The following is a 23426-nucleotide window of genomic DNA, read 5'->3' as shown; positions in this document are numbered from 1 at the left end:
TTCAAGTCAGGTTTAAGGGTGCTGAATATATTTTTAAGTGACTGTATTTCAGATGGTCACTTAAAGATCTGTTGCTCTGCAGTACATGTGGGCAAGGAGCGTTAAAGAAATCAAGATGAAGTCAGTACCTGTGCTGGACTTCTTTGGTTCTTGATAGGAAAACGAGTCCTCCTACAGAGGAGGGACAGTTACTAATCCAACTCCAATCCTCTTCTAGAGACACAGTATTCCTTATGCAACAGCCAAGCATGCAGGTTTATACAGATCAGCCAGGGCAAAAGGCAGATGCAAGACAAACAAATGACACCTGCTATAGCACTAAAACCATTCAAAATAACTTTATAAACTCTGTCACATTTCTGCTTTGTACATCAGTTCAACCTTATCCCTCTGGCTTGTTACTGAAAATTCATGATGCTTGCTTTTTGTTTCACTGTTTCCTGAAAGGCAGACACGAAACCAGCCATCGGTGCATTATTTACACAAGTGCAACACAATCTCCCACCCCGCAATCAGTTTTTTTCACTAACAAGATACTTTCAACGTAAATAAACACCACAGCTTGAGCAGTGTTTCTGAAGTCAGTTTATAAAGGTTAGCTCATTTCTGCAATCCCCAAATGCCAGAGCGAGTAAAGCTTCGCTCACCATCCAACAGGCTAAAAATACAATATTTCAAGTATTAAATCAGAAATTTCTAAAGACAATCCATCGATAAATAAACACAAGGGAAACAGTATACAGCTTTCAATATACTGTAAGAAAAGTGGTGTCCAGTTTCAAACTTTAGCAAGACAAGTGCACAGCCCAAAAATGTGATCAAAGTAACCCTGAAAACTGTAGCAATCCGGGAGTCCCGAACATCAATCTCTTCTGTGTTTCCCCTCGAATTACTCTGCTGGTCTGAGGCATTTGATTGTTATTTAGTTCTACATCTGTAGGTAATCCAAAAAAAAAAATCTTAAGTTCATTCCCATATGGAAACAATTCAAGAGAAGGTTCCGTAGATAAGTCCTGTTATAATCTTGTTTCTCTGCACTTCGTTTACAATGAGATGCAACTGCAGGTCTGTTATTCCCGTAGTGTCCACAGCTAGGAAAAAAAAGTTCAGTCCAAATCATGCTGGCTGCGGCTTTCTCTCAGTTTTCCACTTCACGTGTATCTTCACCATCAGTTTTCTTATGTTTCCTCATATGTTTGTATTTTTCCACATATGCCTTCACCAGATTAGCCACTTTCATAGGGTTGATCTCTCCACTTTTGCTGTGGCAGATCTGCAGGGGATTAAAGGGCATTCAGTCAATTACAGCAGTTCAGGCAGGCAAGAAGCAAGGGACAGACAGGACCTAAGATGCTGTCCAAGGGAACCAGATCCTGCACAGGCCCTCAAGTCTCATAACAGGGTACATTAAGCAGAAAACAAAGGTAAGAGGAATATTTTACTTCAAGCATTCCAGAAATGGCCCAGTACTTATGTGCTGAGCACCAACTGAATGCAGAGGCATCTCTGAAAACAGTATTATTCATTTTTACTACAGGCTTTTCCACCCATCCGTCCAGTTTTACACAATGTGTGGTAACCAAGGAAGGGCTGATATCCCATATTTCTGGTGATTTTGAGGAAGCAATGCTCAGACTAGAAGAATTTGGCAGTTTTGAGGGCCCATCTTGAGATACAGGAGAAAGAACAAACCCTAAAGAACTTTATCGATGTTCAGAGAGGAGTTCACAGTGATTTCAGCAGCAATGGGTGTTGCTCAGCCCTCCTACAAACAACACGAGGTGGCAGCCATTACCTCAGGAATTTTGACTTACGACGGAATTTCCCAGTGATGGCAAGAATGCAGAGCAAGGATAGAATACAGTCTGCTAAGGTATCAATTACTGGTCTTGACCACAAGAGCATTACTTCCCCTTACAAGACAACATTTACCTGCTGATCAGGTCTTTTATAGCCATGATCTGATCAGCACTAAGATTTGAGACAGAAGTCAGTATCAGTAAAGCTGCCAGGCCCTCTTTTAAGGTTCAGGGACACCATAGACTCTCAAGGAACTAATGCACAAAGTATTTTCTCACTTTATCAGAAAGAGCTGACAATTCTGGCTGAAGTTCCTAGTGAGAGAAATTCAACCATTCTCACCCAAGGCACGTGCCATGTAACATTTCATCTCAGGCAGCTGAAGCTTAGCAATGTTCTTGTCTGCTGAAAACATGATCTTCTATAAGGAATAGACTGACAGCTCTCATCAGTGGCACCAATCAGTTCTGCTTAAAGCAACTGGTGCTTCACCACAGGACAGCAGAGTATGAGTCAGGGTCCAAAAATCCGCTACTCAGTTATGGCACGTAACTGCCAAAACTGGCACGTGCAATCCAAAGTACTGCCACTTCTTTCATGACCTGCCCAGCTCCTCCTCTCGACTCCCTTTCACTGTGCCCTTACCTTTTGCACTGCTTTTCGTAGGATGCTCTTGTATTCCTCCTTCGTAATCTCCCTCTTCTGGTAAAACGGTTTGATGGCGAGTTTCACTTCTTCCACAGCCCTTTCTTGCATGTGAAGCTTCTTCATGTACTGCAGAGCAAAGAGAGGTTCATTACTTTGTCCTATCTTGGAAATGCCTTCCGATTGTATTTTTCTCAGAAATGCTCTAACAATGAAAATTCTCATTTCACAATTTCAACAACCCAAGTAATCACCTCAAAGCGATTTCCTTTACTGTCATTTGCAATCTTGAAACAAATACCAGTTTGCACTACGAGGAACCCTTGTTTTCTGCACCATTTATTCTGTGTCTTAAAGAATGTGTTTTAAGCAGGTGACTACAATGTCTCCTTATTAATTTTGGTCTCCTCCTTCCCTTGCAACAGGTCTAAAGTAAACATACATCCATGAAAAGACATCAGATTATAAAAGCAGCAAATCATCGCTGCGAATATAAAGCTTTAGATAGCTCTAAAGGTAATCTGAAAATTGCAGAGTTGCCTATAAATAATTGATTATAAATGCCATCAAAACAAGTTCATAAAAACTGCTGCTCATAAATGGAGGCTTAGTGGGAAAAGCATCTCACTGTTTGGTTTTGTGGCAGAAAGTAAAATAATGGGCTAAGAAGTTTTTGTTCTCATGTTAGCATCCCCTGTGCTTAGAGCAGACTGTTCAAACAGCAAACCAAAACTCAGCAGCAAGGGACTAGCACTGCAAAATCTCCAAAGTATTTTACTATCTCTGCATTTTCAGTGCTGATGAACAAGAAGATACAGTCCTACCTCTCTGTAAGATTGTTATGAGGATTGACATTGATTTCAAAGCTGGAGGGGAAAGGAAAAACCAGGTGTTTAGAGACATCTGGACATTCTGGTTTCTGGAAAGTCCCTTCCAAACACTCACACAAGGTTTCAGAACTTTAAGAATGTACTTTGGACACTTTAATCCCTCTGTCTTCTTGTGATGAAGCAGTAGAAAGTAGAATCCTCAAACGGAATAAATCCCAAAAGAATTCAAGGAAAGGATTGCCTGCTGCTCCTGGATTAGCAGCATCAGGCCCCAAAACCAACAGTGACAACAGGGCCAGGAAAAGACAGTATAAAAAGCTTTAAAATCCCCCAAATTAAAAAGTTCAAATAAACAACTCATTAATGATATGCATTTGCTACTTGGTAGCATTCACTCACTTCCTCGTTTTTCGTTTTATCCACTGGAGGTTTGGGTGCTTTGATCTTTTCTTCTGCATTTCCAACAGAAGCAGCTTGGACTCCTGGCTCGGATGCAGTAGCCAAGCTGCCGGGTTCTGGAGTGAGGCTCTGTCCTGCCATGCAGCCAAGCGCTGGAAGACTTCCCTGCATGATAAACTGGACCGTGGGCTGGCTGACCGGGGCGTAGGGGGGAAGGCTGGAGGGCAGAGGTGGCGTCAGAGGGATGTTCTGACAGTACACCTGTGAAACAGATACCGCTCTGTAAATGCTAGTGCTTACAAGACAGAACATCAGATCAGGATTTTCAGAGCACCGGGTGCTGCCACCAGCCCTTCTTCACCTTTTAACTGGTGGAGAGCACAAACTGATGGCTCACACCAAGGCCACCAAGCCAATATTTACAGCCTGATCACAGTCAGGGAGAAGCTCACAGCTGCTCAAACAGCACCATCTTTCTGCAAGTTACTGCTGAAAGTTACATGCAGAAGCTGCATGTATAGAGCAGAATTAAAATAAAATACATTTCTTCAACTGTAAGGACCACCTGAGAGATTAAATGATTGGAGGATTGCTGAGGTGTATGGGCTTTATGAAATGTACCACACGCAGAGAGGGCAAACTCTGCCATGAGAGGAGGGTGTTGCACAACGAAGGCACAGATGAGATGGGATGCCTTCCATGACACTTAGGTGCTGGAATAGGAACCAACCTGAGAGGAATCTAGATCAGGAAACATAGGCTCAGGAATCATATAATTGGTTGGAGGAGGCTCATTTAACTGCACCTGATTTAACGTTTGGTTCAAGTCCTCTGCTTTCCAGGCCCCTTCTTTTGCTCGCTGAAGTTTGTAAAATGGCATCCCTGGGTTCCCCAAGAGAAGAAAAAGAAAATATTTGAGGACAAAATAAAAATAACGTGTCAAAGATTTCAAAGCCAATTATATTATTTAAATAAAAAAGATCTAACCACAAAACTCGCTACAAAAGTATTTTGTTTAGCAGTCATCCACATTTTAAAGCTTCTGATAATAGAGAACTTCTCATTTCCCCCAGGGAACCACACCGGCAACTCTGTCAACACAAACAGCACAGGGTCCCAAGCCAAACTGCTTCTAGCAGCTTTGGTTTAGCAGCACTCACAGGAGTGAGCTACAGAGATGTCATGCTCCTTGGTACTGAGAAACATTTATAACTTCTGAAGGCAAAACAACCATTCTAGTTAACTGCAGAAAAGGTGGGACACGGGCTGCCAGTTCAGAGACCGGGCTGCAGTACGCGCTTCACGGCCGAACAAGCTGCCTCTGGCTGGCTGAGCTGTGCTGACAGCACGTCCTCTCCAATTCATTAACAGAACTCACCTCACGATTTCAACAAGCACAAAATGCCAGCTCTCAGGATTGGAAACCACAGGATCACCCCAGCTCAGATGACAGAGCAGCTACACTACAACCCTAGGCCTCATACAGTCTGCTTCAACTGCTGTTTGTTTTCCAAAAGAGACTTACTTGGAGCTTTTCCAGCAGACAGTGTGCCGCTTTCTTCCTCTTGAAGATTCCATGTAACTCTTTTCACTGGTGCTTTCGATTTCAAGGTAGGACCCTGAGGTACCACTTCCAGTTCAGGCTTAGTGAAATTACTTGATTTCTCATCTGACACAAGGCACTCCTCTTTAACCTCCCTCACACAATCCGTAGTTTTGCTTTTGGAAGAGCTTTGAATTGGTGCAGCCTCAGTTGGAACATGCATGATAACTTCCTTCTTTGGAGGTTGTTCCATCAGAGACGGACATAATGCAGTATTTTCAATTTTAACTGTAATCTCTAGGTTTGTATTGCTACAGCTACCGAGCACTGCTTGATCAGTACTACTCAGTAATTCTGTTTCAGCAAAAGAATCCACGTTGCCAATTGGAACACAAATGTTTGTGATCTCTGGCACAGGGAATGCAGCTTCACTGGTCACTTCCTGACAGATGGGCTCCACCTTTATAGTTTCTTGGACCTCTCTCAGCTGAACTGGAGTCTCAGCCTGTACTTCCGCAAGCTGGACATTTGGTTCGATGGTTATGGAAAGCCCTTCTAGCACTAACTCCTCCTCTGGCTCTTGTTTGAGAGAATGGAGTTGCTCCAGACACGTGGTCAAATTTTCAGCTGGAGGCTTTTGATCCTTTTCTGGTGGAGGAGGAAGCAGGGTCTCTTTTGATCTGTGTTTTCTCTCTTTGGAACGTGATCGCGATCGTGGTCTTTTTTCCTTTGATTTGCTGCTTTTGTGCTCCCGAGATCGAGATGCAGAGCGAGACCGAGACCTCCACTTTCTCCTCTCCCGAGATCTGGATCTTGATCTCTTTCTGTCCCTTGACCTCAAGCTACTGTCTTTATCATACCTCTCATAGCTTTTGTCTCTCCTGTGCTTCCGCCTTTTAGTCCTCTCAGTGCTGTTCGATCTGGAACGGTCCCTCCGCCTTGATCTCGATCGAGACCGTCTCTTCTTTTTTCTGTTTTCATGAAACTCAGAAGTACTTCCAGGACTACCTGAACGTGACCTAGATTTCCTTCTCTCCCTAGACCAAGAAGTTTTTGCCTTTTTATCCTTCGTTTTATCCTTCATTTTCTTTTTTTTAGATCGTTCCCGACTGCTAGAACGGTCAGTAGAAGACCTCTTGCTCTTGGATTTCAATGTGTGCGTTTTGCCATGCTCTTCTCCACCTGACCAAGAGGTAGATCTGGAGCTTCGGTCCCTTGAGTGTGCTCTGTCCCTAGACCCTGAACGCGATCTCTTACGCTCCTTGACAAGGGCTTTTTTCCTTTTCATCTTTTTTTTGCTTCGGGAGCTGGAGTTTGAACAGGATCTGGAACGTGATCGCCTCTCTGTCGGTTCTACCTTTTGGACTTTCTGCTGCCCATCACTCTTTGAGGGACCATCTGGTTCTAGTTTCACATTAACATTAGGTCTAATCAATTCTTCAGCATTAAAGAACACGTTAGGTCCCTCTCTGTTTTCTTCCTTTACACACTCTGTACTAGAAATTTGCTTAACAGCAGATGAAGTGCAAGGACTGCTTAGAAAATCTTCCTCATCTATATTATCCCGTTCCTCTGTATCAGAGATCTGTTCTACAATCCTGCTTTCTACTGTCGCATCATCACGAGACTCTGTGTTACCAGGTGGTGCATCAGAGTCAGCCTCAGATCCAAATATATTATCTACCCTGTAAGGGGTGAAACGACGGACAGTTTGAAATGTTTGAACTTTTGGATTGTCGATGGAAATAGTCCTGGTAATATTAGTTAGTGGGATCCCTGAGCCAAGCCTTTCAGGACTGCTGTTTGCTGAACTTGAGTCTGATCCTGTTGGCTCAAAGGGATCATATATTTCACTTTTGACCTGCTTTTTCTTAACTGAGAAAAGAGGTGAAGGACTCTCTTTCTGTTGCACTTCATCATCCACAGGGCGGAAGGTGTTACAAAATCCTGGGTTAGACAGCCTGCTCGGATGTCCTGCATTTCCAGGAATATTGATTTTAAAACTCTCAAAAGAGCCTGGGCCTTTGCCCCTGGAAGTGCCCAGTAGTGATGAACTGCTATACACACCAGTATTGGCAGAAAAAGACACCCCGCTTGTACGTGTCTGCTGCTGAGGTTCCTTGGAATTTGACTTCTGACTTTCTACCTTGCTACCCTTTCCTGGCTGATTAGTGCTCTCTTTGCCAGTCAGCTGGGTTATACAGGAGCTGGGGATGTCACAGCTTTGGCTTCCTGTGGGTGCTGGCTCCACCTGCTCGCTGCTGGTTTCTTTTTTAATCTTTGGTATCCTGGGAAGCTCAAAGATGTCAATTCTCTTGGAAGGTGGTTTCAATGGCTGCCTCACAGTTACAGCTTTTGAGCCAGAATTTAAGTTACAGCTCGGGGGCTTTGAAGATGAGTCAGTGGGTAAAAAGTTTTTAGATTTTCCATTAAATCTGGGCACTTCACCTAACTTGGAGCCATGCCTGCTCAAAGCAGCTATATTCTGAGTCTGAACAGACCTGGGTGTCATTGAATATTCTGATTTTACAGTTGCCTTTTCCAATGCAGTCTGTGCAGGGTTTGCTGCAGACTCAGTCCTGCTCAGTGAGGGTGAAGGTGACGAAAACAAGCTTGAGGAGAAGGGTCTGGTGTGAGTACTCAGCCCCGAGGAAACGGAAGGTCCAGCAATGGAGCTACTTGCTGTGGTCCCTGAGTGCACTGTACTTGGTTGGGTGTTATGCCCTGAACCATCATCCACTCTTGAGTCACTTGCTGATTTTCTGTGAAGTGGAACTACAGCACACAAACAGACAATTAAGCTTTTCAGTACCTATCTGGACATTTTCTGCCAACGTTAAAAGAAATACTAAGCTCATTATTTTAAGTTCCACTTTGGTTTGCTGACATGCCACACAGTAACAAGGCAATCCAACAGTTCTTTTGGTCAGATACTCATGGTTTAGTGCCAGACAACCACATCTTGAAGGTAAACATTAATGTTTACGAAATAAATCATTCTCTTCTGTAGGTATCACCAGATTAATGCTTATTATCTTGTAGGTGGTGAATGACAAAAACTGACTATAACAGAGGTATAAATGGGGTACTTAAAAACAAAGCTCCAAGTTTCAATTTGAAAAGATTCTTTTAAAATAATACCATGCCAAGGGAATACACAGCTGGATATGCTAGCACATATTTAGAGTTCTACTTTTGCAAAGAAACTTCTTGCCAAGGTCCTCCGTGTTGCTTTTCAAATTGAAGTGCAGACCACAGGCATGGCAGCAATGCATGACACGTGCCAGAAAAACTGGGTACTAAGACAATTCTAGTCTATCCAGTCCTACACTTTTATAATAAAGAATTAAAGCAGTTCTTTCAGTTCTTTTGAAAACTATGTATTAAAATCAAAATTCTCCAGTAATATCTCAGCTCTGCAACTAAAACAGAGACAAGTAACAATATTTCTGCCTTATAAAACCGATTACTGTTGGCAGCCACTGAATCTATCCTTTGTATCCAAATGCTCAGTAAGTGTATCCCTGTGTCTGAAGCTACTGCAGCCTCAAGGATCAGGGCAGATGGGGATGAAACAAAGAGGCTAACTGCACTACGAAGCGCCAAGTCCTTACCTGCCTTCTTTGCTGTTAGTGAACCATCTCTGTTGATGACCACATCTGAACTACTCATCATGAGAAAGCTCTGTCCAGACAGGATGCTTCCCAACAGGTCAGGCACAGGTGCAGCTTCTGCTTCGTGATCGGGACTCAAGGCAGGCACACTGCTTCTGCATGTTTCAGAGGGGTTATATTTCCTTTACTCTTACAGCACTTGTTCTATACACACACATTACATTACAAAGAAACCAAAGTCAAGGGCATAAACAGAGGTCAGCCAGGGAAGTCCACTACTAGTTTTGGCTTCACTAGTCATTCAGTGCCCATCTCTCTCTCTGACAAACAGAAGGCGAAGCTTTTACTGACTTCACACGAGAACACCACAAGATAGGAAAGTCTGTAATCATATCTGAGGCCTTTTGCTAACAAATGCTTTAAATCTTATTTAAGAGTGGTGCTCACTGTCTTGTGTATCAAGATTAACTTTCCTGTCCATTTAGTATGCATCTTTGAAGGATAAACCACTGTCTATCACTTCAGAGGTATTTCCATCTTAGTTGCCTCTCTCCCTCACCACAAAAACACACACACAAATCTATTCCTCAGGTCTACATTCCTATCTAAAAAAAAAAAAAATTACACAGCTTGAACCAGTGTTCAGCACCAGTAAAGCTACACAAGGTGCCACAGGTAGGGTACTTAAGAGCATGGCATAGAAGAAAATACACTGAAAAACAACAGCAATGGTGCCACACATGTGAAAACACAAACACTTCCCTTGATGCTTTACTCAATCTTACGAAGATGGTCTAAGTTCTTGGTTCTTGAAATATGGACTGAAAAGGTTTGGCTGTTTCTGGTGTTGGTATTTGGCTTTTTTCCTTTTCTCTCTTTGTTTTTGTGTTGATGGGACTTGGGGGTTTGTTTTGTTTGGGTTTTCTGAAAAACAAACTTCCAAAGGGGCCAATAGACCCAGCTCTTTGAGGGAGCTATATTTCATTTCTGTATGACAACAAAGCAAGCTTTATCAACATAATGGACACCAAAACACCTGTAACAACATACAACAGAAAGACAAAATGGGAATGCTACAAGAATTGACTGCTAAAGCCAGACCAGGAAATTCAGCGTAGTCCTGGCAAATCAAGCCTTTAGAAAAGCTGAATGTCAGCTGAACAGTTCTACCTTCTAAATAATATGCTACTCAAATAACTCATAGGACATGGAAAGCTTCCTGAAAGGCCTCCTTCAGAACTGAGATGGGAAAGGTAGAGAAACAATCCAAGTTATCATAAAAATACACTGCCTTAATCCTGAGAAACCAAACTTCACTGTAAGTCAGATGCTCTAGAGGACAGCCAGGTAAACCTCTCACACCTTTAATCACTTAAGCTCAGCTCCCTTTATTTCTTTTCAGCTCTCTAAGCCTCGCAGTTGGTACCGGCCTCAGTGATTTTCCCCATTTGTTTTCTTCTTGTCATGCTCCTGGCTCCCTCTGTCCTACCCCTCAGTTCTGAGAATTCCCTGTGGCTGCCAGTGGGGGGCACCCAGGGCTCCCTGGACTCGGCAGGTGTGTAACACACAGACATCTGTCAGGTGGCAATGCTACTGTTAAACTGCAGGATAAAACAAAGAGGTTTTTTCTCAATTTTCTGAGCTCCAACAAATGGCAAAGGAACTGAATGAGGTGGGTAGAGCTCACACCTTCTTTGGATGTGCAGTTAGATTCCTTGGTCCTCTCAAAGAAGCAAGCGTTTTTTTAAAGGGTAATGAGACTGGGATTTAAAACAGTAACGGAGTTACAAACAAACACAAAACAGAAAGCAAGAAGAGTCAGATTAGGGTGGAAATACCAATTTTAAATTTCAGTGTAAATGTTAAACGTAGTATGGAAGAGTGTGTGCCCTTCAACATAAAAAAAAAATTTTTGCACAAATTGATGTGGTTATTTATCTATACCTGTGCAGGCATGCATGGACATACATGCACTCTTTTTGAAAGATACTCAGGGCAAGAAAAGGGTTAAACCAGGATGATCATCCAGGTTACTCTTTTGTTAGGGTCATTAGATAACTAAGAAAAATAAAACTGAGTAACAATGGATTTTTACCTGGGAAGTCCCACAGAAATGGGTCTAGCTACAGGACGGTGAGACCTCAGTGCCGACTGGGAGAGAACTCTCCTTTTGGCACTCACTGGTGAATCTGGATTTGCTGGAACCTCTTCATTACTGTGGTAAAACACACACACACATGAACCCTGAAATTGTCTGAAATGTTTTTCACATCAAACAGATGAAGTAGATAATACTACTAGGACAGATACAGTTAGAGAGCATTGTTTGTTGTATTATGGTACACTGAAAAAATATCTGTGCAATGTACTTATTTTCTGTGGCTATATAAATAGAATAGCGTAATTCAGCCAGCAGAGACTCAAATGTAGATTTTTATTTCTAAAATATTAAATGGACAATTTCCTTTTATGAAAGGTTCAAAAAGACTTATTCAGTGGAAAATTAAATTTCACCAACAATAATTTCAGTGTCCCCTCCCCTAAATTCAAAGATCAAGAGTGACACAAACTATGACATAGTAAGATTTCTCCTCATTTTAAAGTTTTCTAGGAAAGTGAAGATGAAGGAGAAGCATGGAAGATTTCATAGGTCTGTTTAATCCTATATTAAGTCAGTTTTTATTGTGTATCAAATATGCTGGCTATCTTCACTTATAATTAATAAAGTGATGGATCAGGATCAGACTCTTTCAGATTCCAATCTTTCAATAACCCCAGAGATCTTATTAAAGGTTTCCACGAGGCTGATTATTTCAGCAGAACTCTTTAGAGAAGGCTGGTTCTTTAAAAGCTCAGTAACTCTGCACAGAAGGAAAGAAAGAACAGGCCAATGTGTTACGATGGGTTGTGTATCCAAAGCTGCCTTTAGATGTGAGTTCGACACTCTGAATGAAGTCACATGTACAAACAACCCAACACTTGAGAAATTATCACGTCCCTGATCACAGTCCAGAGATATCTTACCCTTCATAAGGATCCAGCTCATATGGATCCCCAAACACAGACAGAGAAGCTGCTCCAATATCTGCTCTCATCAGACCAAGTGAGGGCTCTGTGGGTTTGTACATGGAAGGAAGTGAGGCCCCACGCACAGGTTTACTAAGACCAAGAGTTCTTGCAATACGGGAGCGAGTAGTAACCTCATTTTTCACCTGCACACATAAAGAGATTGGGTTATTTGTATGTTAGGGCAGGTACATACCTTGCATTTAAAGCCCCAAATTCTTCAAAGGCTGAGTCATCAGGTTACTGATGCAGAAGTGGTGTGCATTTATTCTCTATATTTGTTTTAAAGCATTTATTGAACTTCTAACTGTGGCCTGTATGTCACTTCAAACAGATCTGCATGTATCAGATAAGATACATTAAGTTTCTGAAAATCTTTAATGTCAGCTCAAAACGCTGGTTGCATATTAAAGGAGGACAGTTCTGTCTGTAGGAGGTAAACTCTAGTTAAGGCAGCTGATGACAGAAGTCAAGCTGGTGCAGAGTATTCAGTGTAATTCACATGAGAACATCACCCAGAACTGAAAGGAATTTTGAGAGCCCTTATGGCTAATTAACTAGGTTTGCAGCAACACAGACACAAACATCCATAGCCTATTAAAACGAATAGGTGGTGGTAATTTTAACTGAGTTTGCATCAGTACCAAGCAAATACCACAGCTGAATGACAAGGCAGAACACAAAGCCTGCAGGACATGCTTTACAGTCTAATCCCAACAGTTCAGGTAACAGGATTTGTCAGCAAACCCAGCAGGCCTGCCTGGAAGTTGCAATTAATTTCCACGTGCGGCATCTTTCTGGAGTACACTGGACACATCCTGCACGTACTCCCACCACACAGAAAGGTGCCTGCTATGATTGTATGATGGCATTTCTTCCAACCGAATCCCATGTTATAGTGCTTCTAGGGAGGGCTGAAATATGGCAGATACTGACTGGCAGAAACTCACATGTGATCTTACTCTCGTCTTTTTCCCCCTTCTCTTCTTTGTCAGACGCTTGCGTCTCTTCAGCTGCGTCCCTGAACTCTTCTTTCCAGCAGATTTTGTCTGAGTTCTTTTTTTGCCTCCTACTTTCTTCCGCCTACCTGATGGGATAAAAACCAAGGATCTGGTCAAGTGCCATCACTGTGTTTTACCCTGTACTCCCCTTTTCGTACCCCACAACACACGAAGCAGCTCAAATAGAATACACTGTGCCACCAATAGCAGAGTAGCAGAAAAAGTGATACAATACAAACAAATTAGGATTTATTTAAAAACAACCTTCAAGACATGCTGGTTTAAAAGTAAATTGGCTGGAGAAATGAACCCAACTCAAGAGAGGTTACACGTCAGAGTCACAACTTACTAAAAAGATTACAATAAATATAATGACACATCGAAAAACTAGTTTTAAGCTGCAAAACAGATGTATAACCCAGCACTTTGGGACAAGAACAGAACAGTATTCATTAGCCCCTGTGCTGAGCACCACGTGGCTCCCCTGGGTACAAAACAAAATGAAAAGAAAACCTGTTGGTCTGGATAATAGTCACAGTTCTGTTGAAGTAATGACTGCAGTCTTGTCAAGGGAGGCAGTCACAGTCCTTATGAAGTTCTGGTCCTTCTTTGGATCCAATGGGTGGTACCAGAAGTCCCAAAACCCCAAGATCATATATGCTCAAATTTAGGTGGGCATGTCCAGTACCTCCCCCAGGGTGGGAAGTTCCACAACAGGTGATTTAACTCTGTGAGTTATGGGATAGTTTTGGAATCTTTGATGGTCTAGGTCATCACAGGTGCCTATTATGCCAGTCCATTGTGGCCCATACGAAGAGATGACCCCTCAGGCTGTGTGTGAAGCTGCTAATGCCTCCCCAGAGGGGAGTTATCACAGCTGAGTCACTGGTGTGAAAACAAAGAAACACGCCTCACAGGGTTCTTTAACACCCAGCTTGTTGCCTGAGGTGCCAGGTGTGCCCTGGGCAGCTGCTGCAAATGATCCATTATTAACAGTCCATCAGAAATGACACAGAGGGTGTAGAATACACAGTTTTGGTTATGCCTACCTAGTGATAAACTACTCACTGCCCCTGTAACTAAGGCAAGACACTTCTGGGCAGGGGTGGTACAGGAAAAGAAAAAAATGCATGTGGGATACTTCCCTAGCTGCACAGGTGCGGCAGCATTCAGCAGATGTACAGTACTTTGCATGATTTGGGCTTTCCTAAAGTGCCTAATGTCCTTACCTGTTTTTCTTTTCTGCCTAGCAGGAGCCCGTGGTGTAAGAGGACGCTGGTAGACGGCTGTGTTTAGACCTGCTACAACTGCCTCAATTGTTTCATCCAGAAGTGATGACATGAGGTACCTTGGCACATGCTGTGTGGGGGATTAGAAGGTGCATGATACAGGTATCCAAAGGACAGCAACAAGTTACTCATAAAAGCATTTGATGAAAAATGGATTTGAGATTTGAATAAGGAACCCCGCCCCCCATATCACCAAGCTGACAGTTAAGCAATTATGTCACTTTTCTCATCTACTGACTGACATGTTAATGACCTTGCTCTTTGGCCTTGTTCAGAATTACAAGTCATGGCTAGTCTAACTTTTTAAATGAGAACAATCCCCGAGATCGACATTTCCTCAGTGAAAGAGTTCACCCAAGAACTTTCTCAGATTCACCTAACTGACCTCTGCCTCATCACACAAACTGGGGTGAGCAAACACTGAAAAGCCAAAAAAGTACAGATCCCCTGTATTAAACATCTCATTCTTTAGGTCAGACTGACCTGTGAAACGTGCACATTAGGGGACTCCCTGTGAGCCACCTTGCCTTCACCACCTAACATCACTTCATTGTCATTAGCAGGGGCTTCTCCAACAAGTTTCAGATTCACAGGTCAGTTCCTCTCTACACTCAAGGATGCATGCTGCCAGCTTCTCACTGTGCTTTGAGGACAACAGCTTACACACCCTCAAAACAGAGGAATTAAGCTTCAGCCAACTCAAGGTACTAGCCAAAATAAGATGCACTTTTATTCAGAGACAAAGGCACTAAGTAACAGTACCTTTCTAGTTTGTAATCATCCCTGCACATTGAGAAGCAGAGCTAGAAACACCTCTTAAGTCCTGGGTTCCCAGGCTGACACGACTATGCAATGGTAAAGTCCCTGGGCACCACTTGTCTCACCTGCAGGAAAAAGCTGCACACTATTTCTAAAACAAGAGGTAGGGAAAGAAAGAAAAGCAGCAGCAGTTCCCTTGCACAGTCTTTCACTTCAAGCAGCACTCTTCTCCCATTACTTTTTTTCAAAATATAGCCTCGACTACTCAGATATAATTACTTAACAACAATGCATCACATGATTCCTCAACATGTTCTACTTTATTAATTCTTCTAAAGCTAAAATTAAAAGGCCTGGGTTTTGAGACAGTGGGGGTTGGCAGTCAAGATCACCTCCGTTTATAGAGGACAATGAGTTTAATGACAGCTAGAGCTCTCTGGAGAGTCCTTAAATCCAGGGGAAAAACATGATAAAAACTTCAGGCAAGCTAGATCTTCATTCATGGCAGTTATTTCAACCTGTACTTAATACTGTAAGAAGGGATCTTGGGTAATGGGGATACTTCCTTGCATAGATTCTCTGGTACTGTTAAGGTGGCTGAAGTCACAGTGCCACATTACTGAGGACACTAGCATCTGGGGTTTTCTCTTCAACAAGAGGCTGAATTTCAGCTCATAGAAACCTTGAAAATACTAAATTTTTCTCTTCAGTTGGGCTGAGGGTGATCAACAAGTTCTACTGCTACAGAAAAAGAATTAGGACGACAAATAAAAAAAATACACAGCTGTCAAATAAACATGCTAAAGAAACAGATGTGATGCACAAACTGCATTAATAGCCACTGGGAAAAAAAATACAATTTTGCTCACACCAGAGGTGATAAAAAATGCAGATCAAGAGAGGAAGCTACTGCAGCATTTAAAATAGAGAGTCTTGGCCATGTGCTGCACCCCATTTGCGCATGTTCTCCATCTCAGTTTAAAAGAACTCCATAACTACTACCCATTGTGCTACGGACAGCCAACACAGACAGATGAGCTACTTAGGTGGGGATTTCTCTCAGCTCTTCCACAAGGTTCTTCCAGATGTTCCCTAGCAAGTACCCCCGATCACCTGAATCCGCTGTGCTGTTGTTATCCGGTTCCGGTTCACCGTTGCCCGGACGCGCTCGCTCTGCCGGGTCCTGGCGATAGCTCGGGTCCGGACGTGAGGGCGCAGCCGACTGGTGGTGGGAACAACATCTGCCACAAGAGCAGCCACCTCTTCTTCACTGACATGATCTGTGTCTTGAAAGAAAAGATGCTGAGGTCACTTGTCTTTCTAGATGTGAAAGCATTTAAAAAATTTCAGACAAAAAAAAAAATCAGTACTCCCTTATTCCCTTTCTTAAACCAATCACCTCTGAAAGAAGACATCACCCTCTCAAAACGAAATGAGCACAGACAGTTACAGGCTGTTACACAGTAAGATGCTTTTCTAGGTAACAGAAATTGCTGCTACCTTAACAAACTGAGGTCAGTCTACTGATAAACTCTTTCCAACGTAATACAAAGCAGTTGCATTAAGGTGCTGGGCTTGCCCCGGAAAGGTTAAAGAATGCTTACAAGAAGCAGCTCCACAGATTGTAAATGCAAATGAAAATCTTCATAAACAGGATTGTCTCATCAGTCAAGAGTTCAAGTCAACTCTCATGGTTCAAGAGAGAACACTTATCAAAACAGTTGTTTAAAACAGAAAAAGAGGACATTAAACACCTCTTCAGAACAGCACATGCTTCCCATTTTCTAACTCAGAAGAAAAATATTTACTTTGAGTGGATACTACAAAACCCTTACCTGCAGCAGCACTGGCACCCATGGGGGCACAGGCTGGACAGAACCATTCATCTACAGGGACTTCACTCAGAGGAGGATTAAGGCATTCCATGTGATACCTTGGGGGGAAGGAAAAAAAAAAATCAAAATGAAATAAATCAAACAACGTGGTCCTTAACAAGAGAAGAGAAGCCTTTCACCTCTATCCACGTGCTATGTAAGGCAGACTCATTTTCTTAAGCTTGAAACCATAGTCTATGCATCCACTTCCACCAGTCTCCAGAGAAAAGATGCTACCTGATGGTTATAAAAGGGCCTTCAATTCTAGACGGTATTTTCATCACTTTAGGCTTAAAAAAGCTTAGAAAAGTGAGCATTTTTCCCTCACTGTGTGGTCATTTGAACCCAAGCTGCAAGAAACGTGCAGAGCCAAAACTGATGGTGGCAAGAGAAGCACTGGGAGACAGGCAACCAGGAAACAACATCATTTTCCTGTGAACCAACACAGCATTCACGTTACTGGCACTTATGAGCATTTTATTTTGCATGACAAGGCACAGGTCAAATGCAATGCCTTGTTATGCTGAATAAAGGCACTGCATCCCACAAGTACATGTGGTATGATTAAGACAAGTGGTGATTAGGATTTCTGTGTCATTGCACAGGTTACGTGGCAGAGCATTGGTCAGTCACTGGCTCCAAAAAGCTGCTTGCAGGACTGGAGACTAAGCACACTGACTTCCAGACACCATCCAGCTGGGAACTGTCCTTACCAAGCCTCAGGGGGAAAGAAGAGAGCATGATGCCCCCCTAGGTAGGCCTTTGAAATGTTCTCTACCCAAGAGGCTGAGCAGCCAGACTGAACACCAACCACTTACAGAGAAGCTCTGCAATTTCTTCAATCCAGCAGTTTAAACTCAGAGAAAGCAACACGTGTCAGTAGCACAGAATTTTCAAAGCAACTCACGTTCAAGTTACACTGCTATAAAGAATTAAAACAGATTTTCCAAGTAAATGAGATGCTTCCCATGAAAACTGAATGCTTAGACCAAGTTCCTTAGGCAAGGAAGACAGGAAGATCACAGCTTTCAAGTAAGTTTCAGCTTCAAATCAACAATTTTATGACCAACTTTGTTCTTTTTCTACAAGAGAGAAGACTACTGTTATTTCTGGTAGAGTGTTTAACTCTGAAATAAATAAAGAAAAAAGAGGGAAGCTCTCTGTTTCATCTCTCTTAGCAAAATTCACTGACTGATAACTCAATGCCTGGCCACAAAGTAAGGGAAGGGAAGGAGCAACTGTCTAATCCTCTAATCCCAGTTGACAGTAAGACAAAAGAAGTAACAACGAGACTACAGCTGTTAATCTACCTTCATTCCATGACTCAGACTTCAGATTATGTCTTTCAAACCTGTTCCCAACCGTGTTGCAATAAGCTCAATTTGCAGCTGTACTGTCAAAACTGCCAATACTATGTTTATACTAATATATATATATAAATTGTCAATACAAAATGGAATACCATGTTCTCCTTGCATGAAAGAGTATACTTTAGCAGATGAGATTTTACACTCTTGCAGAGCTTGAAGAAGATGAAATTGAAAAATGCTGCTTGCAAAAAATTGTTACTTTAAAATTAGACTAGCAAAGTATATTCCTTCTCTGGGAAAGGAGAGCTCATTCTCCAACTGCCAGCTACCAGGAATGAGATCATTTCCCCAAAGTGGTATTCTGACAAGTAATATTGTTATATTCATGCCAAAGTCATAGCAAAAGTACTTGTAGCAAGAACTTCATTACATACTTTTCAAATTATGTCTGGGAGTTCTGAAGCCACCTTATGACCCATTTGAAAAGCAAAGACTTTCAGCCCTAAAACTTTTGACACTGAAGAACCTATTGCAACAGCTATCTAGAGCCCCTTGGAAATGGAAAGAACCTCATCACGCAGAAAATCATCATAACCACACTCAATGCTAAATCTTCTAGAGGGATGATGCTTGTTTTTCCAAAAAAACCCCAAAACAACAAAACCTGAAAAAAACAGTCTTAAAGCAAAGTCACCTCACTCACAGTCACTCCCTCGGGTTCCTTTAATTGCACTCTTGCACCCACCCCCTCACAAAGACACCGTGTGCCCAAGTGGTCTGGCCAGGATTATTTGTGTGCAACACAGAAGGCAAGAGATATTGGCCATCAAGTCCTCAACACATCTCTTGAGCTCTGTGACGAGCAGTGAAAAACTGATTTCAGACTTTTTGTACCTCTCAGGAAGGAATGGATGCTTTTGGGGAACTTCTGCCTCATTATTCTGTCTCAGCCTTCACAAACAATAAGAAAAAACAGATCTATGAAATTAAAGAATTTTGGTCATGGATGCAGCCCTGTTCTTCAACTTCTTGACACCAATCACTGTTACTCTCTTCTTGCTGCTTGGTAACCTGAATGGAGTCATACATTAATGTGTCACACCATAATGCAATTAACCCTTTTTCTACTGTTTGTTCAAATGACTCGACATCCACACTCCTGTATTCACACCAATCCTAATGTTATTGTTACACAGTTCAGAAAGTTAGGCTGTCACATTCCAAAATAATATCTGAAAATGGTTTCAGTGGAAAAAGATTTGATAACAGCATTATACTACACAGTTTGAACACCATAGAAAGCCACGTCTAGCTAAAAGCAGTAACTCGGTTCGCTTTAGAATTGCTGGCAAAAATAACCGAGGAACTTTTCAATCCAGCATCAGGTCAGACAGAGAATCTAGAGGAATAAAACCAGGATTTGAAACAAGCTATTCTCCATTTTTCTAGATTTAACCTCAGCCATGGAGAGCTCGTAAAGATGCCTTAAAATCTACATAACATAGATTTAGTATAGCTTTTTAGCACTTTTGGTATAGATTGGTAGTGCCTTTGGCCTGTTAGTACTTTTGTACAAGAATTTTAAAAATGCTGTTTAACATTTCTTGTCAAGAATTCCAATAGACAAAGATTGCGGCAAGGTAGAGAACATTTTATCTGTATGAAATGTTCTCAGAATAAGACATAACAGGCACATTGCTTGATATAACTGAGTCAAAGTGGCTCAGAAACTTTAAAACTGTTCCAGAAGGTGTGCTACTGTGCCAAAGACCATGGAGTAGGATGAGGAAGATGAAGACAAGGGGTCTTTGGGATCACCAACTCAAATTCGAGATGCGTGGCAAGGGCTGTCCAATGGGATCAACACTTTTGGGAAGCAGGTGATGATAACAGATGATGCACTGTTAGATACTACAGTATAAAACTGTAGCACCTCTGCAACTTGGTGTGCCTACTTCGGAAATGATTCCTATGCACCCAGCATGCTGTAAATAAATGAGTGCTTTTTTGCTTTCTCATATTCATACTTCGAGGGTTCTTTCTGGCCATTTAAGGCATCAGTAATGACTGTGAGTTCTTTTTCCAGAAGTGCTTCTGGAAGTGCTAACTCTAGAAATCAAGCATATATAAAGAACTTATTTTAGGAAAATATGACAAAAATTAAAGAACTGTATCAAACTAGAAATACAAATATATATTAAAAAATTGGAGTAACTGTTGAGAGATCAGAAAGAACTTAAAGACATGGCTTCAGGTCAGACCTGTGAAACACTGGTCTTGATTAAGTATTTTAAATTCAGCGTTCTGATGACGCTCTTAACAATATCTAGTGTTCCTGATTTTGTCTATTTTCCAGAAGGTGAATCATTGTACATGGACACTACAGAACACAAAGGCAAAACTAGACTTATCAGGTATCTAGTTAGCTTGCTAGAAGAAATTTTTGAAAGAATACTCTACATATTCATTGCAAGCACCTCTCTTTGTTCAGTGGGTAACTTTTGACAGCAAACTGACAATGCCAGAAGACTGATTAAACAGCAAACAGACTTTAAATTTTAGCAGAAAACTGTAGGCCCAAACTTGTGTTCAAATATCTCGATGACTCTACTTAAACATTTATTTTATTTATCAAGGAGGGAAAAAAATTATGTTGGCAGAGACAGAAGTATGCAAGAGTAAGAGAATCAATTTAAGACCTGTGGCTCTAAATGAAAAGCATTTCACAAAACTGTGAATCTTAAGCAGTTCTCCTGCACAGCACTAGTGCCCAGTCAGCTGGGACCAGCCATACATCCTCCCCCAGGGACATATAAAAGGATGTACATTTTTTACCCTTCATGGAACCAGATGCTGCACGGATGAGCACAAACACCTTCATCACTTAAAGGCATGGTCACCTGCCTCTATGGGTGCTGCACTGATGTGCACAGGACTCTCCACACACACGCTGCTACATGACCAGAAAAGGATCCATCGCTTAATGGGGATGGATGTCTGCACTGTAAGCACATGGATGCACAGCTGGCTGCACGTTGAGTCTGAAGAGAGCAGCAAGGGGCAGCCTACAGACCAGATAGTGTCTGTGGACCAAACACTGGCCAACTGTGCAGGTGCTCCATTCACTTCAGCCTTTCTTACCCTGCATCACAGCCATCACAGAGCAGCAGGCGATCCTCACGGTCACTTCTGCCACACACCTCACAGAAGGTTGGGTCATCCTCCCCATCGCTACCCTGAGTTTTCGTGTTCTCAACAGGAATCTAAACAAAAGAGGGATTCAAATTTTATGCAGAACGTGGCACTTTTAAAAATCCATCATCACATTAACAGTACCTGCATCAAAATCTAACAGTGAAGGAAACAAAAGAGTTGTTACTTATCAGAGCCTTTGTTTTAGTTCATTCAACACACCTAAGACCCGATCAAATGCCTGAAAACATCTCCTTAGCTTGTTTACTATCAGACACCAACAAATACAGGAAACTGCACTTAAAGAACAGGGAAAACAAAAATTCACAAATAAGATCAAAAGTAGTCAAAAAACCAAAAAGACCCCAAAAACAAGGCAAAAGAAAAGAACAAACTTTGCTACCCCCATATTACTTCAATGTTAAATCTGCACTTGTTAAAATACAAAACGCAAGAAATCACCAGTTTATGAAAACAGCATCAAACTCCTAAAAGTCCCCTGAAACCCAAAATCTTTCTGATATCAATAAAGAGCAGTGACAGCTCTTCAATACTTCTTCATGAGCAACTACCAGCAGACACAGCCGGTGTCTCTCAGAGCTCTGCTACTGCCTCGTGCCCCACTCCAAATGGCGCCTTTAGGAGCTCCACAATTACCTTGCACCTCTCTCCCCTTACAAACCCTACTGTTACACAGCGTTCCTGGTAGCAAGATCATGTATAACCCAGATTATTCCTATTCCCTGTGTACAGCACTTGCAGTACACGGGGCACTTCCATGTCTGGAGAGGCTTTTCCGTGCAGAAGAGTTTTCAGTCAGATGTCCATTATGCAGAAGAGGCAGCTATGAGAAACACCCTTTCTGCCAGAACACAATATTGCAGGAAACATGGTTAAGGGGGAAAAAAAATTCTTACAGTTCCTTAAAAGGCAAACTCAGAAAAGAAATAATTCGTCCAGATGCCAAGTATCGGATAAACATGCTAGAGGTGTAAATCTCTGAATAACTATTTCGTGGCAATTGGCTTTGTTGTTTGCCACAGTAGAAAGCTTACCTTTTTTAAGATTTTACCACCAAAACGTGCCCGGATGCTAATGTACTTAAAGAGGATTCGATCCACTGGACAGGAGTTTGCATTCTAGAAAAAACCAAAACCAATACAATTCCCAATACAGTTAATAAGTGCATCTCTTTATTCAATTTCTAAAAAGGAAGTCTTAAATTATTATTGAAATAAGCATTAAATTAATGTAGTAGCCATTTTAGCAGCTATGATCTTGACGTTTTACGTACTTAAATCTGACTTATCTGATTTGCAAACAGCCTCTTGGATCAGAGAAAACATACATATTCAGAGAAGTATTTATTATACTGAGGTGATTTAATAATTATTCAATTGCAAAGCAATATCAAAATTCTTCTAAACATTGCCTTGAAGCAGCACTTGCATTTTAAGGCATTTTCTTTCTTTTGGACAAATGGGCAACTAGAAATGGCTTACAATATATTCAGTAAGAGTAATTTTTTTTTTTTTTTTTAATTTAATTAACACTGTTACTGCTGCACACACAGTAAGTTTTGTTGTAATTCTCACCCTGGTTTTTGACTGTGGGAACTACACAGGTGGCAAGGAACTCTGACTGAAAAGTGAATTCAGAGCAAGTTGTTGATAGTCATACTCTTTTACATCTTTTTTATGTTTAGATGTTTAAAACAGATCCCCATCCAGTGGTCACAATACAGAATTTAAGAAGAGATAAAGACAGATATACAGAGAAATATATATACACACACATATATATATAATAAAAAAAGCACAGAGAAAACCAGTATTGCTGGTGTCTTGACTTAAAAAAGCAAAAGAATTGTAAATGCCTAAAAATACACTTGCTTATGACATTATAGCTTCCAGAGAAGAGATCAGGATGGGTACAAGAAAAACAGATCCACACTTCAAACATGAATCCTGACAAACAGAGCAGTAACCCAAGTTTGTTTAGAAAAGCTTAAAGTAAATACGAATATTACATTTTTTTTGCTCTCATTACAGCAGAACAGCACGATCAGAAGAGAGAGAAGAGAGCACACCAGAAAGCCACAGGA

The 23426-nt window shown here is 41.6% G+C and overlaps 1 protein-coding gene across 3 annotated transcripts in view; it reads right to left on the bottom strand.

Moving 5' to 3' along the window:
* Nucleotides 1-311: 311 nt before the first annotated feature.
* PHRF1 (PHD and ring finger domains 1) overlaps nt 312-23426 on the bottom strand; it is a 31480-nt gene continuing 8365 nt past the window's right edge. For 2 of the 3 annotated variants that reach the window (XM_027904617.1, XM_027904618.1), the window contains exons 5-18: nt 22378-22461; nt 21272-21393; nt 16782-16879; nt 16060-16232; nt 14128-14257; nt 12848-12984; nt 11856-12043; nt 10927-11046; nt 8832-8986; nt 5200-7992; nt 4405-4556; nt 3675-3935; nt 2446-2574; nt 312-1273 (exon numbers count right to left, since the gene is read on the bottom strand). In XM_027904617.1, coding sequence (XP_027760418.1) covers nt 1139-1273; nt 2446-2574; nt 3675-3935; nt 4405-4556; nt 5200-7992; nt 8832-8986; nt 10927-11046; nt 11856-12043; nt 12848-12984; nt 14128-14257; nt 16060-16232; nt 16782-16879; nt 21272-21393; nt 22378-22461 — 4677 coding nt within the window. In that variant the 3' untranslated portion in view covers nt 312-1138. The remainder of the gene's footprint in view (nt 1274-2445; nt 2575-3674; nt 3936-4404; nt 4557-5199; nt 7993-8831; nt 8987-10926; nt 11047-11855; nt 12044-12847; nt 12985-14127; nt 14258-16059; nt 16233-16781; nt 16880-21271; nt 21394-22377; nt 22462-23426) is intronic. The other variant, XM_027904619.1, reaches the window with a different exon arrangement.

Source organism: Empidonax traillii, unplaced genomic scaffold, assembly GCF_003031625.1.
Source record: "Empidonax traillii isolate 1590-97213 ecotype Southwest subspecies unplaced genomic scaffold, ASM303162v1 scaffold1069:size343330, whole genome shotgun sequence".
NCBI classification, from domain to species: Eukaryota; Metazoa; Chordata; class Aves; order Passeriformes; family Tyrannidae; genus Empidonax; species Empidonax traillii.
This window is presented reverse-complemented; position numbering and strand designations above follow the sequence as displayed.